Consider the following 17,310-nt stretch of genomic DNA (forward strand, 5'->3'; position numbering starts at 1 on the left):
TTCATAGATCACAGAGAACAGTGCTGAAGGAACTTAGAAAATTCCCGGACATTACATCCTAACAGTTACTTTTAGAACCTAACTCTTTTGGCTTTCGAGAACGATACTGATATTTAGTGACTTAAAAGTCTGATATTCTGATATATCAGTCAACTTTTTTCCTTTTGGCCACAGGAAATGTAAACAAATTTACCAAACATTTGTGAGATCTAGTTAAAAGTAAAGAAATTAGTAAATAACTAATTATACTGGCTGTTATAAGTGCTGATACAGAGCGATTGGCAAATAGCCACTATGAGCTGATAAAAATAAGGCTGTAGTCACTTTAGGTCAAAAGCACGTTTTGCTGATGAACAGAAAAAAAAATTACTAAATATTTCTTTTGTTGTTTGTAAACTGAATAAGCTTTGGATTTCAGATTTTTGGTCTGAATAAATCAAGGCAATTGAAGGCCTCAGCTGATCCTGAGAAGTTGCCTTTCTGACACTTTAAAGAACACTGAACATAATCCATTAATTTATGTAAAGATGAACACTGCCCACTGCTAAAAGTTAAACAAAACATGGCAGAAATAGGTGGTGCCCTCTGGCATTGGTGACGTTATCTGGAACCAGCATCATCCCTTGAACTTCAGCCGCCGCCATCTGGACCATCTTGAACACTCACCTTCTAACTACCTAAAAACCTACAAGCTACTGTTCCCCAGAGATCGGTTAAGTTCTGAGCTGTGCACACTCGCCATATTTTAGCTTAATTTATGGGGAGCGGCCATGACATCCATCTTACCATAACTGTCTTCAATTTCAACCCTAGGAAGCTGCTCTGTTTGCTGGTGCTTTTTCTTCCTCTGGTGGATCAGCAGATGTCTTTTCACACAGTGGCCCTGGCTAAAACCCTTCCCACAGAGTGTGCACTTGTAAGGCTTCTCCCCAGTGTGGACTCTCATGTGAATCGCCACATTTGATTTGTGAAAGAACTTCTTGTTGCATTTATCGCAACTGAACAACCTCTCCCTGCTGTGGTTCTTCATGTGGATCTTGCCGTCTGCGGCTGCTGTGCTACCTGAGTGAAGCGCCACGTGTTGGGATAAAGTTTCCAGGCGGCGGAAGCGCTTCCCGCACACGTTGCAGTTGTGTGGCTTCCCACCCGCGTGGTGGGTTGGCCGGTGACGTTTGAGCTTCAAATTTGAGAATTTTTTTCTATGCGGCTTATCCATTCCATGGACCCTGAACTCGTGGTTCCTCAGCACCCACTTCTCGGAGAACGCTTTGTGGCACGTTTTACATTCGTATGGCCTGTTTCCTTTGTGTCGAGCAAGGTGACCCTTGTAGCCAGTGACAGTGAGGAAGGACTTCCCGCAAATGTTGCAGCTGTACGTTTTCTGGTGAGTCTGAAGATGACTCCTGAGCTGCTCTGTAGACTCTAACTGCTCTCCACACACTCCACAGAGCCTCTCTCGCTCGTCCACGTGACTCCAGGCGTGCTTGATCAACATGTTTGCAGACCCACGTAAAACTTGGCAGACTTTACAGACCAGCAGAGCATTACTCGTATGAATCAACATTTTCTGCTTGGCTTTCTTCATTCTGACAACTGAATGTTTGACTCGTTGCCTCGCCTTTGTTTTCGCAGGTTCACCATTCATCTGATGACCATCGTTTATGTTTGTTTTCCCACTGACAAGCCCGTCAGTCAACTCATTGCGTTCATAAAGTATTAAGGACTGCAGAGTTGAGAGACCACTGTACTCCATACCATCCTCAGATTCCACATCGTCATGATGTGACGTTGAGCTGTTGGACAAAATGTTTCCAGTGTTTCCTCCTTGTTGATGACGGCTGCTGTGGAAACAGAAATATGAGGTTTAGGGTTGCTATTCATAATAAACAGTTTACAGGTGATCTGAGATGTTCAAAGTGCTGACTTTTTATGACTAAGTTTCTTATCACACCATGAACTGGGAATGAAGATTCAATAAAGAGCTATCTGTCCAACTGGATACTTTCTGCAAGCCTCAAATTTGTTTAGCAATGCGATCTAGCAGTTTACCTCGTGTGCAGCCCAGTTTGTTCAGTAAAGGATGGGGACTCTTTAGTGGCATCGTAGTTTCTCTGCAGAGAGTCGAGCTTTTTTGTATTGGCCTGAACTTCCTCAGGTGCCTGGAAGAGTATCCAAAACAAAAGGATGAATTAGAAAACATTTGTTTTTGGTATGTTAGCTCAAATGCACCCAACAAAACAATAGATAAGGCCTCATCGAGTGTTCCATTTGTTGTCAGAAGTCAGAATTTCTGAGGTCCCAGTCCAAATTTTCGACTGGAATGCCCCCTCAAGCTTCCAACATGGAAAGTCAGAGCACCTGACTGCTATGGCTGTTCTTAGCTTGCTAAGAAGAACCCGACTTGTCTGTCAACACTCTTTGCCAAGCTGTAGTTAAATTGTGAAAAGTCTGATGCAAACTGTAAACGGAGAACATTTGCCTTCAAAGTAAAAGTTGCACATTTTTAAATTTGCTGGCTGCAGCACTGAGACGGCTTTTACTGTGAAGTCATTTAGGGTTTGCATCTCGCTTTATCTAGTTTTACTACAGCTCGATGAATAATTGGCAAGTATTTGCAGACAAGTCGCCTCCTTCCATGGAAACTAAAGACAGCTGCGCCAGTCTGCTAATGACCAAACATCCAGAAGAACAGCTTTGATGCAGCACCCCGTTGGTGAAATGGGATTAAATATGTGCAAAACCTCGCTGGACTTCTGTTCTTAGATTACACTTCTAAAGTCTCAAATACAAGAGCATTCATACAGAATAAAGGAAGCACATCTGAAACAGACAGCAGTGTAAGAGCAGTTACTTCAATGTTCTGTTAGACTTTTATAGTTTTTAAGATCTGGTTTTGGTCAATGAATGTATTTAAATAATGCCGTTCACAGGCATTTTGAAGGACAACACAAATATATACTCAGTCAGATGCAGTACCTTCAGTCGAACGAAGAGGACAATGTTCCCAGTCACCTTTACGGCTCTGTACAGCTCCTCTGGAGTGAGTGACTCTACTTTTAGTGGCTGTAATCTCCTGTTTCTGTCAGCTGTGAGGATGTCAAAAGGTTTGTCGGCAGCCAGCTCAGGAAAAGTGGACCTCAGCAGGTCCACAAATTCGGCTTCTTGTAGGCCGCGAGGACACTTCAGGTCATGCAGAGGGTACTTGTTATACACTGAGAGAAAACAGAGATGCTCACACAGTCAGGCAGGTAGTTATCCATGAGATAAATGCTGAGAGACCTGACTGTAGTGACATAAACATTGTGAACAAGAAACAGCTCACCTTATGAGCTACTGGTGGATTAGCCTCAGATGCAGTTATTTTATTAAAAATAGCAATAATAGTCATCATAAATGTCACATTTCAACTTTCTGACAGTTATCAGCAGTGAATAGTTAAAGCTTTGCCTAATTATCCAGATCCTGAAATTGAAAAGTGAATGCCTAAACAAAAAAAACAAAACAAAAAAAAAACCACATATCCAAATAGATGAACGTTCAGTTACTGGTACACATTTGTTAGAAATGTGAACACAAAGTAGCTTTAAATTTACCTTTGGGTGAAATCACATCGACCTCAGAGTCCTGCACGAAACGGATCCTGAGATCTACATGGCTGCTTGACAGACTGATCCGAGGCCTGCTAGGCTTCCTCTTGTCAGACTGAACCCTAGGACACAATAACATTAACGACAGAGAGCAAAGTTACTCTCAGACCCAAGGCAGGCTGGAGAGATTATATGGGGACAGGGAGGAAGGTTGGTGTTTTTCTGCTTAAACTGCGCCCCGTGCAACCAGGCCTCCAGCAAGTCTTGGGTCAACTCAGGGGCTTGTCACGGTGGGACATGCCTGGAACATCTCACCTAGGAGGTGGCCAGGAAGTGGGGTCTTCTTATACTGAAAGTTTTACTATGTTTGGGTAATTAGTAAAGTATTCCATGGATTGGGCCTGTTTTTAAAGCACCATGGACTAGTCTTGGTAGCTACTACCCACTCCACAATAGGAACAACACACAAAAACATTTGAATGCTGCACTTTTTAATTTTCAGGTTACCCAGGGCTGTGTACCGGGATCCACAGGAACAGTTAGAACTGATTGGTCAGTATGCAGGGATCCAGGTCAGGCTGTCTACACTGTACTTACTTGCTCTGACATAAGCAAGGTATCCCCCCCCCCCCCAAAAAAAAGAGACTCTGTACATCATTGAATACTAAGAGGTTTGTAAAAACGCTGTCACCAAAAAGACACAAGGACTATTACTTGATTTCATGGCACAACTTGAGAACATTGAAGTACACAATTTCCCTAGCAATGATTCATAGCTCTTACTGGGAAACATCAAGGCAACCGTCCATGACAAAATGGAGACATAATCTCTCAAGCATATTCAGAGTTTGCTGTATTTGGTTAAACCGGTTGGATTTGTCCAGGAAACTCCACATAAAGGTACCAACTCAACTTCAATGCTAATTTGTATCATCTTTCATTGGGCAATCTTGTTCTTTCATAAATCATGACTACAGGCAAAAGGTTGGAAAGTGGATCGGCCGGTAAACTGAAAGCTCTGCCACGAAGAAAAAGGTTCAAACTTCACCAATATCTCAAATTTATACCATCAGGATTTGATTTTCTTGTGATAGCTGATACTGTTCAACAGTTTGATCGACATACCTGGCATGCGTCACGGTTTGTTCAGGTAAAGATGACGACTCTCTAGCGGCGCCGACTTTTCTCTGCAGGAGGTGAAACTTCCTCGCACCAGCCTGGACTTTCTCTGGTGCCTGAAAGAATTTTGTACTAAAAATCAGAAAGTGTCTTTGCTTCAGCAGAGAACACTCTTCAGTACATGAAAGGTTTTCAAACACACAAATGTAAAGACAAAATGGATTTTTTCATTCTCAAACTGCTAGTTTCAGTCATTTCTGATTGGACTCAAAAAGAAGACATTTTATGAATCCGCACTTTTAAACTAGAGAGCAACATACATCTAATTCCTGTACATATACATTCAATTTAAGGTTTCCTGATAACGTCTTCTGCAGGGATTTTGAAACATAGCTGAAAGCTGTACCTTCAGTCGAATAAAGAGGACACTGATCCTTGTGGCCTTGCAGGCCATGTAGATGTGCTCTGGAGTCAGTGAGTCTACATTCAGAGAAACCAGTTTCCTGTTTCTGTCAACTGTGAGGATGTCAAAAGGTACGTTAGCAGCCAGCTGAGGGAAGGTGGACCTCAGCAGTTTTATAAAGTCTGCCTCCTGCAGTCCACGCTGACACTGCAGTTCATGAACTGGGTGGTTCTGAAAGACTGAGAGAAAACAGAAAAAAATGCACCCACCCAGTCAGAGTATGTTCAGGTATCAGTTATGACATGTTCAAAAACAACTAAAACAGTAAAGTTGATGGGATAAAGCAAAAGCTTGGACTGTGTTTGGCTGTTTTATCGAATCCAAACAACCTTAGCAAGCATTCCTCTGAAAGTGTTAAATCAGCCTTTTGTAATTCCCATCAATGTTTCACAGCTTCAACCAACTCTACTGGTCTCTGAAACAACTCTCCGCTCAAAACAAGAGGTCGAGACCAGCATTATTATAGTCAACTAAAACTAAACTAACAACTAAAACTAGATGCGACTCTGGAGGTCCACAAGACTTTCTTCAAAACGTGCTATGATTTTATTGTAATACACCAAATTCAGCACAGTGGCATGGTGGTTAGCACTGCTGCCTCACAGTTAGAATAACATGTGGAAGGCCTGGGTTTGATTCCTTCTTGGCCCAGACCTCTCCCTCTCTCTGTGTGGAGTTTGCATGTTCTCCCCGTGTCTGCGTGGGTTTCTTCCGGGTACTCTGGTTTCCTCCCACAGTCCAAAGACATGCAGTTACTGGGGTTAGGTTAATTGGTCACTCTAAATTGCCCATAGCTGTGAATGTGAGTATGAATGGTTGTCTGTCTCTCTGTGTTAGCCCTGCGACAGGCTGGCAACCTGTACAGGGTGTACCCTGCCTCTCGCCCTATGACAGCTGGGATAGGCTCCAGCCCCCCCATGACCCTCAACAGAATAAGCAGAGGAGAATGAATGAATGGATGGATGGATGGATGGATGGATGGATGGATGGATGGATGGATGGATGGATGGACGCCAGTTTATCTAAAGCTTGCCTTCAACATATGCCCTCCATACAATAGTGATTAAGAAGTCTAACACTGAAAAGATGAAACTGGGTAATTAAGTGAAAATGAATCAAAGCTGACATTTAGAACTCTGTAGACGTAATATTGCAGATGTTGTTTGTTTCGTATTTTAAATTAAAGAGTTAAGACTCCCTCCAGCATATGAGGTCCCTTTTAAAACACATTACCGAGTGTGCCATCACACGACACCACCGTGTAGAGCTTGTGACATTGAAGCATCATGGGGAAGAACTCAAACACAGAGTGACTGCTCAGCTTGAGCAGCTCGTGTCCAGCCATGTCCATTATCTGGACAAATTTTTATTATTATTATTATTATTATTATTATTATTTTTTTTTTTTCCACCTCAACAATCAACAACCACCTAAGTGGTCTTAAACTCCCGGCCCGCGAACCACATCCGGCCCACAATTTTATGTCAAAGATAAAAGACAATTTGGCCCTTTAAGTTACTTTTTTTGACATTTTGCTAACTCCTCTTAATTGGCGGGGAAAGCGAAATGTCAAAAAAGTAACTTAAAAGGCCAAATTGTCTTATATCTTTGACATAAAATCATGGACCGGAAATAGGGAGCGGGACCACATGTGGCCCACGGGCTGGGAGTTTGAAACTGCTGGTTACAGGAGGAATAATGGATTCTTACAAAAAATTTGTCTCCTTCATATACACGACATTAATGCCAAGGAAAAAAGACCGGCAATGCTGTGTCAAATCATTAGTCACCGGGCCTTTGTCAGTTTCCCTGTCTCGCTCTAAAGAGAGAATAACAGTCAACTCCAAATTTCAAAGGTTGTCTCCAAACCTTTTCAATCAGAGCTGTTCCTCTGGTGTACTCATTTGTAACCATTGTACATCCTGGTCTGAGCACTTTCACCTCGAACATTTCCAGCTCAACACAGTAGCTCAACACTCTGAGCTATCACTCTGTTAATATGTGGATGGCTGCAGCTTTTTCTGGAGATATAGACGCACTATTAACAGCTGTGTATTTACCCTGGGGTGCAATCACATCCATCTCAGAGTCCTCCAGGATGCGGATCCTCAGATCTATGTGGGTTTCTGATTGATTGAGCCGAGGCCTGCTGGGGTTCTTCCTCTCAATCTGAACTCTGGGACACAAAAACATTAATCATGGAGATCAGATGGCGAAACGGAGATTCAATTCTTGATGAGTAGCTGAGGCTTGTTAATGTTAACTCACCTGGTGTTCAGTCTGGTTGGATTTGGGGTGGACGGATCTTCTCCCTGCTCCTCCAGAGGGTAAAAAAAAAACAACACAACAAAACAAAGGTTTGTCAGTGAAACGTTTCCACTAAAAGCTGTGCCACTGTCTTAGAATGACTGACAGACCCACTACTGATCTCTTGGTGTTGAGGTCACACAGTACCTTCAGTCGGATGAAGATGGTAGTGTTTCTTGTTAAAGCGACGGCTCTGTGGATCTCCGCTGGAGTCAGCGTGTGTACTCTCAGCAGCTGCAGTACCCGGTTTCTATCAGCTATGAGGACGTCAAAACGTTTACCGGCAGCCAGCTCGGGGATGGTAGACCTCAGCAGGTCCAGGAAGTCGGCCTCCTGTAGATCACGAGGACACCGCAGCTCTTGAAGCTGGTTCTTCAGGAACACTGGAACACACAAAACAATGCAGCTAAGGGGAAGAGTCACACTAAGAGTTTATAGAGGTTGTATCACTGGTGTAGCTCATACTGGTCACCAGCACCTCCACAGTCACAGCCTGTGACGACTGAAAACAATCAATGAGGCTCACAGTTACATTTATCTTTGAAAATGGCCTAATTTAGGTTTGCAAAAGTATAACTTCATTAATTCCTTCACACAACTTGCTGGAGATGTGAACACAGAGCTAAGAGCTTTAAATTTACCTTGGGGTGTGAGCACCTCCATCTGAGGGTCCTTCAGGATCCGGATCCTGAGATCTATGTGGGTGTTCCGCTGGCTGATCCGAGACTTGCCAGGTTTCCTCCTCCCAGACTGAACTCTGGGACACACATTAGAAATAAAAATCAAAGATGGAAACCAAGGGCATGAAACAGGACTTTAAATTCATGACATGAATGATTAGGGAAAACTACGGGGATCATTGTGTAATAACTTCCCAGAACAACTTAGAACAACAGTTGATGCTGCTTGACTACACCCACCATCTCCTCCATGTGCTGGGAGTACTAGGAGTACTAGGAGGGGACTATGTAATGAAACCACTTAACTACCACAAATATCTTTTTCTCATGATATGAGAAAACGAGTACAACCTCTTTCACTTCTAAGATTTTACATATCAGGACAACCTCAGATCAATTACAACACAGCACATTACACCGTCAGTAGATCTAGAGCACTGCTCAGCACATGTTCACAAACCAGCTGAGAGACAAGAAAAACGAGCAGATTTAGCTCCTGAATTCAAACTTCCTAAATGACAAAAAATGCTCCAAAATTGGGAAAAAAAAACCCCACCAGCACCTCGGCAGTTGAAAAGTAGCTAGTGTCTGCACACATCCGGTGCCCACCCCTCCTCCAGTGACCGATTTACTGATGGGTGGGTGCCTCAGCTGTATGAGTTCAAGAAAACTAAATGAGGACCACTAACGGGGTGCACCCCACTACCAGTGGATGGTGAAGTACAGCATACAGGTGTTGTGAAGTGGAAACCCTGTCTGTTTTAAACAAATAGCCGATATTATCTGTCAAACAAATTATAGGTGGGGTTTAACTCACCTGGGTTTCTGTCTGGTTGGATTTGGGGTGGATGGATGATGTTCAGCAACAGCATCTTCTTCCTGCTGGAACTGTTTTGTTGAGGCATGAAACTCTCCCGGGGGCTAAAGAAAAAAAAAAAAAAAAAAAAAGAAGTGTTAACTGCAAAAAGAGTGACAGCATCTTTATTAAAGATGTGAGATTTTCTAATAAATGATACGCCTCACTGGTCACAAATTAAGTTTTATTAACCTATTCGAATCCTCAAAAGTTCTCAAACAAAAAAACTTTAGACAGAAAATAAACCAAATGGTTTCTTTGTCAGCTGATGTTTGTTAAAATGATACAGAGAACCACAGAAATCATCCAAAAGCCTTTGAAAAATCAGACACAGCAGCACCTTCAGTCGTATGTAGAGCGTCGAAGTCCTCGTGACCCTCTCGACCTCCTCTGTTGTCAGTGACTGTACTTTCAGAGGCCTGAGTTTCCTGCTTTTGTCAGTCACAAAGAATCCAAAAGGTTCATCGGCAGCCAGCTGAGGGAAGGTGGACCTCAGCAGGTACAGGAAGTCGGCCTCCTGTAGACCTCGAGGACACTGCAGCTCATGAAGCGGGCACATTTGAAACACTGAAGAATAAAGGAAATACTTGAACTTTTAATCTCACTTCAAAGTCCCAGAAACTACAGATGCTTATCATAAAATTAGAATATCATTAGAATATCACAATATTCTAATTTTCTGAGATGCTGAATTTGGGGTTTTCATTAGTTGTCAGTTATAATAATCAAAATTAAAAGAAATAAACATCTGAAATGTATCAGTCTGTGTGTAATGAATGAATATGATATACAAGCTTTACCTTTTAAATGGATTTACTGAAATAAAATCAACCTTTTCATGATATTCTAATTTTATGACCAGCACCTGTATAAAGAGCAAGTTTCTCAAAAAGAGGAGAAATGACCACAAAAAGACATCAAACATGCAAATGCAAATAATCAGCGTGGGTTCTTGAGGGGCGTACCTCTGGCTGAGAGCACATCTGACTCCAAGTGATCCAGGATGCGGATTCTGATCATTACATGTGTCTGTGGTTTCACGATCCAGGGTCTGCCAATCTTCCTCCTGTAAGAATAAATGGAGTAAATATATATATGTGCGTGAACTGATTTGTTTTTGTCCTTTACATTTATCTGGTTATTTACAGCAGTGTTTGAATATTTAGTACCTAACGGACTTGCTGGTTTGATCAGTGGTAGATGAAGAATCATCATCATCATCATCGGCTGCAGCAGCATTATCATTTCTGTGCAATAGATGAAGATCTTCATCTTCTGAACTCTTCTGATTCTGAAATAAAGAAGTTTTGACTGGTTCTTTAGAAAAATGGCATGAAAACAAGCCCGATTACAGGACTTCAAAAGGTAATTATGAATTTAATTAAATTTTATTTATACAGGGCCAAATCACGACAACAGACGCCTCAAGATCTCCAACACGACTGTCTGAAATGCAGCCCCAAACCATGTCAGAGCCTCCACCATGTTTCACAGGTGGTTGTAGACACCAGTGTTGTAACTAACGGTTGATCGACAGGCGCTGCGCCCTCGCGCCGGGCTGAGGATGTCACCGCTTCACTTTTGGAGCTTTGCTGTCACTGCATTTAGCAAACAGGAGTGCACACCGCTCAGAAATAAAATTTCTGGATAGAACCCTGGAGGCTCACTGTTGCACCTCTCTCCTGACCTCGTCTTTATGGCTTAAATTTGAAATTAGATTCATCACTTCATGAGACCTGTTGCCACAGATTTTCAGCCCAGTTCTTGTATAATGTGGCATACCTCAGCCTTTTCTCCCTGTTTCCATTCCTTAAGAATGGCTTCTTGATAGTCACCCTTCCACTGAGATCATTCCTAACGAGGCTTCAGGGAACAGCAAATAGATCAACTGAAGGTCCAGATGCATTTCTCGGGTCTTGGGTCAGTTCAGACAGTTTTTAGGCCTGACACTTCTTTTATTTTCCACTTGTTCGTTTGCCTCTGATTGTTTTAAGGACTGCTGAGGGATGCTAAGTTCTCTCAGTTGTCTGTTATGTGTAGACACAACACTGGTTCATCCCTTGAGTTAGGTGCCTGTTTCATGCTTGAATGATTCATAGGTCAGTGTTAAGCTGCTTAACAAACAAAAAACATTCTTCTGAAAACTGTCAGGTACAAGTACTGGACTGAAAATGAGTGAAAAAGCAACCAACGTCCAAAAACAAACTCAAAGACCTTCAGAAACCCTGAGAACTATTGCTCAAGGCCACTTTAAAAATGACAGGAAGTCCGGTTGCTTGGAAATACAAAAAAGTGTGGCGTGGCCCAAGACTTTTGCCCAGTACTGTCCTGCGATATACAGTATACAACTGTGAAATGTCAGGAAGTAGTAACAGATACTGCCCAAACCTACTTCACACAAAATAACTGCTGATATGTTTATGAGGACATTTCTGTAGGTTAGTTGGTAATTTTTAGTTTAATCTCCGAAGCAGCAGCTGATTTCCTCACATGAATGAACTGCACCCCCAAACCCCGCAAAGCAACCAGCAAGGTGTCCAATCCAGTCCAACTTTATTTACAGAGCCCTTTAAAAGACAAAGTTGAACAAAATGCTCTCCAGATAAAAGACAGCGATACAATACAACACAAAAAAATAATTTAAAAAGGAATAACCATAAAAGGAGTACTAAAAAATATAAAAGCAGTGCCCAAAATGACTCAAACTAAGTAGAGACGAGCATTTTGAAATGCCTTAGAGAAAAGGTGTGTTTTTAAGCGAGATTTAAAGACCTCTAGTGTTGGGGCCAGCCTAACATAGAGGGGCAACTCATTCCATAGTTTGGGCGCCACCACAGCAAAAGCTCGGTCGCCCCGGTGTTTCAGTCTTGACTTGGGGACAGCAAGAAGTAGGTGGTCAGCTGACCTGAGGGACCTTTGAAGGGTGCATGTGTGTAAGAGGTCTGCTAGGTATGTGGGAGCCAGGCCACGCAAAACTTTAAAAACGAACAATAAAATTGTAAAATTTATTCTAAAATAGACGGGCAGGGAGTGTAGAGAAGCAAGAACAGGGGCGATGTGCTCACATTTACGTGTCCCTGTCAGCAGACGAGCAGAGGAATTCTCGACCATTTGTAAGAGCGACAGTGAAGCCTGGTTAATACTGACATAAAGTGCATTACAATAATCAAGGCGGGTGGTCACAAATGCATGCATCCAAAGCCCTCTCTAAATATGGAATATACCGCAATGTCAGCTGTGCTAAAGTTTGCAGTAATACAGAATTCTGACACTGTACCTTCAGGCGGATGTAGAGGGCAGAATTCCCAGTGGCCCTGATGGTCTTTTTAATCTCCTCTGGAGTCCACGAGTCTATGTTAAGAGGCTGCAGCTTCCTGGTACTATCAGTTATAAAAACTTCAAAAGTTTCATCGGCAGCCAGCTGGGGGAAGGTGGACCTCAGCAGGTCCAGGAACTCGGCCTCCTGAAGGCCACAACGACACTGCAACTCATGAAGCGGATACTTCTGAAACACTGCAACACACAGGAGTATCCAACAGATCAGTTTTTGTGAACAACAATGGAAAATTTGCATCCAAGCAATATAAGCTTTTATTTAAAAAAAAAAAAAAATTAAGGCACACACAAAACTGTTTGTGCATTCCTGTGTTTATCTGTATTTCCTAGATTAGGAAGTCACATAAACTCTTTATAAGCTAAGATACAATACGAGGTTCACAATACAAGAAGTACATTTTTATCAAGTCTTATTTTTAAGGTTTCTTCTGCAGCAGTCAAACACAATGTCCATCACGAAGAAAACTCCATAAGCTCACTTGAAAAATCACATGGTTAAAAACATCCAGAGTGTCCACGAAATCCAAACTGCTGCACATGACAGTATTGATCGCAAAAACAGACAAATTTCCCTTCACCTTTTCCTCACACTCACCCCTCTTTGAAAGCACATCAATCCTCGAGTCTTCCAGGATGCAGATCCTGAGGTCTACAAAGTTCTGTGTTTCACTGATCCAAGCTCTGTCTGCTCTCCGCCCATCAGTCTGAACCATGGAAGGCACAAGCCTAAAAAGAAAAAGAATAATCAGCAGATGAGTTGCAAATATTACGAGTATGTTTTTTGACACATACGGTGTGTTTTGTTTCTTGTAACCTTGGTGCTGTTTCGTAATGTTGCTGTGCCGCCTCCTCCTCCTCCTCTTCATCCTCCTCTTCATGTTCATCTTCCTCCATCTGTTCCTCGGTGTAGCTGGGGAATCCCAGGCTTCGACTGTACTCCACCCCTGGAAACATTAAATCCACTGTTTTTTTTGTTTTTTTTTTTAAATATCGGACATTAATCATATATACATGCTGCCACATTTAAACACAAGTTAACTTGATGTGTCAGAGAAAGGAAACAAAAAGCTGATATTACTGTTTAAATGCAGTTTAATAAACATGCAGTGCACCACAGGGATCATCTCTGGGGCCTCTGTTACTTTTCTTGTCTTTTTTAACTCATTGGTAAATTATCCATCAGTTTTGTTTGTTTTTTTACATTTATCTAATTCAGGGCCGCATTTGTCCTGGAGCCTATCCCAACTTCCATAGGGCAATAAGCAGGGTACACCCTGGACAGGTCGCCAGTCACTCACGGGGGGCTAACACAGAGAGACAAATGACTATTCACACCTATGGGCAACACAGGATCATCAATTAATGTAACCCCACTAACTGCATGTCTTTGGACTGTGGGAGGAAGCCGGAGTACCTGGAGAGCATCCACGCAGACACGGAGACAACTCCAAGCATCCACAGACGGTGGATTCAAACCCAGGACCTTCTTGCTGTGAGGCAACAGTGCTAACCATCACACCACTGTGCTACCCCCCATAAAATACCCAACACTGATAAAACCAACGATCATATGGGACAGCAACTATCATTTTTATCATTCCTTAATCTGCCAATAATTTTTGTGACATTTTTGTGACAGTGGACATCCCCACTTGTCTGATTTTGTTAGCAACAGCAGCCAAATTCTCCAAAATTTTAAATATACAACAGTCCAAGAAAAGCAACTTTAAGAGCTTTGAGTTTGCAATTGATTATCAAAACAGTTTGCTGCTCGTTCTGCAGGTATGTCACTTTTACAGTCATCAGTATGTAAACATGCAATTAGAACTGCAACAATCTGTCAATTCTGGTAAAAAAAAACATCGGACAAATATCGATTCTTCCACCCAAATACTAACAATGGCACTGCATGTGACATAATCAAGTAAAATTTACCAACTTATATAGGAACACTGAAGTAAACAGAGACAACAGGAGCCCCAGGGTGGATCCCTGTGGTACACCACATCCTATTAGAGCTGTATTTAAAGCAAAAGGAACAGTTAAACGTGACACCAAGAAAATAATGTATCTAATGTTTCTCCTCCTTTGTATTTTGGATCCATCACAAACATAAAACTCCAGACTTTGTTCACATGTATCAAAGTAGATTAAAGCTCGTACTCGGCTCATATTTGTGCTGCTCCTGATCTTGTGGTAGATGACCTCCTCCGGCCTCACAAAGGGAAAACAGCTGCTGGTCGTCTGCATCACAGACATGTTTAGTGTTATTAATGAATAAAAAACAGATAATTACTTCAGAATTCTTATACTGATGGGTTAAACAAAAAATGAGGTTAAAGGGGGGATGGTACTGCTGGTTAACAAACAACCTGTTCCATTCTGTTGGCAGTCACCGCAGAAGATGAGTTTAAAAATAAAGACTCCTTAGGTCTGGTCTCCCCTGTGTTACATGTAAATCAACTGCAGAATCCACACACACTCACACAGCTGCCATACTTTGCAGAGCGATGGCAGTGTGCGGAAATCAACGAGTACACTTAGTTTTCAGGGGAAAACAAAATTAATGCCTGTATCTTATGCATCTCAGTGTGACAATAGTGTAGTAGTTTCCAATTTTGCCTAAAAAGCAAAAGATCTCTGGTTTGATATCAGGAGGAGACACAAATCCTTTTGGGGTCAAATATGTGGTGCTTCCTGCTGTGTTGAATAAAGCCGGGAGTACGAAGCTGAAGTTGGTTTCCGATTGCAGCTTCCGATTTGGGAAATGTCTAAAGGGCCATTCCACTTAATTTTTCGCTACCTTCAGCATCTTTAATCTGCTCTTGTTAAAAATCTACAACACCTACACACTTCAAACCTGGACTAGATTATTCTGCACTAATAGCAGAATACTTTAAATCAAGTTTGTGATTTGTGAAACCTTTATCTGATTTGTGAAACTTCAATAAAGGGCGATTTCAGCACTTTTTTCCCATCTGGATCACACTAGAACTGCTCCAGCTCCAAAACTACAACACCTACACACTTCAAACCTGGACTAGATTATTCTGCACTAAAATGAATGTATTATTAGATTTAATTGACCACAGCGGCTTTTGTTGACAGTGTAGAGACAGGAAAAGGGGGAAAGACAAGCAGCATATGCATGTGGTTGCCTGCTCCACCACTGAGCCACCCTGGCGCCAAAGCAAGCCTTTTTTAGCTCCCACTACTTTAGGCTCCAGTGACCCTGGCCTGGGGGCCAGCTGATGACCACTTAGCCACTGCAAGTTGTTAGGGCAAACTATTCCCGGCCACCGTCCCTCTAAGCCAACTTTATTCTGATTGGCTGCCCCTCGTAGCGCTGCAGTGCTTGAGAGCCCATATACGGATATCCCCTTCTATCAAAGAGATCCACGAGTATCCAGCTGTAAAAAATTAAACCCTGGATATACACAGAAAACAAAGCAATCCTGCTGGAGCTGCTCCGGGTGAAGAAACATAAGCGTCAGGCCCTTTTAAAGGACCACCAGATGAAGCTAAGACGATAAAAAGGTGGAGATAAAATCTTATATTTTCATTTTCAGATTTGTCGCTAATATCTGGACTTTTTACACGCTTGGACCTTAAAACAACTGGTTTTTAACTGCACAGCTGTCTAATAATGCAGCGCAGTAGAGAATATGTTTTTAAAGTCGATTAAAAGAGAAAAATTAATGAAAGCGCTGTAAAATCGCACCAAAGCGCTTGAACAAACACTGTTTTTGTGTGCATGCAGCCGGCAGGCCGCCATCTTTGTTTTGATTCAGAAATCCCGGCGCAACGTGGGAAACGATTTAAAAATATTTACTTAAATCAGTCACTGGGTTGGATATTTTTAGCCCGACTCTACTGTGATTCTAGAGAGTTTTATTAAAGCTGTAGCCGGATATAAACGACATTTAGAGGTACTGCACTTCAAAGCAAAGGGTCTGTGACTTGAAAAGGAGCTATTAAAAACAAAAAAAGCAACATTTTAAAATATGGCACGGCTCGGTGGCTTTAAATGTATGCCGAATTAAAGAGTGTTAAAAGCTGGTTTTGTGAGGTGTATTCAGAAGTCGGTGCGTTTCACGAGAAGCGGAGAAACAATAAATTAAGGTTTTTGTAAAAGGGGTTCGTCATTTCTCTACGGGACGGAAACACGCCGTTCTGTTATCCAGCGGAGACATCTAGCAGCACACACACACCTAAAGCCTCCAGCTTGACCTCAGGTTGCAGGAGCTCCAGCAGCCTCCTCTGCCGGTCGATCTCCTGCCTGAAGCCTACAGCCTCCTCCTCGTAGTCGGCTACAGTCCTCTCCACCACCGCTAAGATCTCCCGGGCGGCCAAGGTGAGTTTTTCGGCGATGACTCCTCTCAGCATGTCGGTCTTGGACGTGTTGGTGTCGGGTGAGTCCGGCTCCATGGTGGGGCTCCGTGGGTCCAGCTCACCTCAGAACCGAAGCTGGAACAATTAACGCGCGTGGGGGAACGTGCGGCACGGATGTTACGCTCCAGGCGACGTTCAACCACAAATACTGTCCGACTGGAAACATGAACCAACGGAGGAGAAAAAGAAAAGAGTTGAAGTACCACTCTTCCTCTCTCCCCCTCCTCCTCTTCTTGGTCTTCTACTCCCTTTAGGGGTGGCTACAGCGGACCATCTGCCTCCATCTCACCCTGACCTAATCAGTCACACCAACCCTCTGCATGTCCTCCTTCACTACATCCATGAACCTCCTCTTTCCCTCTTTTGGGCACCTGCCTGGCAGCTCCATCTTCAGCATCCTCTATCCAGTATATCCAAACCATCTCTCTAACTTTGTCTCAAAAATCACTCAACCTGACCTATCCCTCTGATACCATACATCATAGCAGGCCTCACTACCATCTTGTAAACATTCCCTTTCACTTTTTCACAAATCCCACTGACTCTCATCTCCACCCACTTCAACCTGC

The 17,310-nt window shown here is 42.7% G+C and overlaps 1 protein-coding gene across 1 annotated transcript; it reads right to left on the bottom strand.

Moving 5' to 3' along the window:
* Positions 1 to 745: 745 nt before the first annotated feature.
* On the bottom strand, positions 746 to 16,848 carry LOC115796605 (uncharacterized). Its single transcript, XM_030752971.1, has 19 exons — positions 16,561 to 16,848; positions 14,513 to 14,593; positions 13,164 to 13,293; positions 12,945 to 13,075; positions 12,291 to 12,526; positions 10,183 to 10,304; positions 9,979 to 10,079; positions 9,354 to 9,580; positions 8,975 to 9,078; positions 8,119 to 8,234; positions 7,625 to 7,860; positions 7,439 to 7,482; positions 7,231 to 7,346; positions 5,113 to 5,348; positions 4,713 to 4,822; positions 3,594 to 3,709; positions 2,977 to 3,212; positions 2,050 to 2,159; positions 746 to 1,841 (listed from the first exon to the last, which is right to left on the bottom strand). Exons 1-19 carry the CDS (start codon positions 16,775 to 16,777, stop codon positions 746 to 748), a joined length of 3,765 nt encoding a protein of 1,254 aa, XP_030608831.1. The 5' UTR covers positions 16,778 to 16,848.
* Positions 16,849 to 17,310: the final 462 nt, after the last annotated feature.

Source organism: Archocentrus centrarchus, chromosome 18 (assembly GCF_007364275.1).
Source record: "Archocentrus centrarchus isolate MPI-CPG fArcCen1 chromosome 18, fArcCen1, whole genome shotgun sequence".
Taxonomy (NCBI): domain Eukaryota; kingdom Metazoa; phylum Chordata; class Actinopteri; order Cichliformes; family Cichlidae; genus Archocentrus; species Archocentrus centrarchus.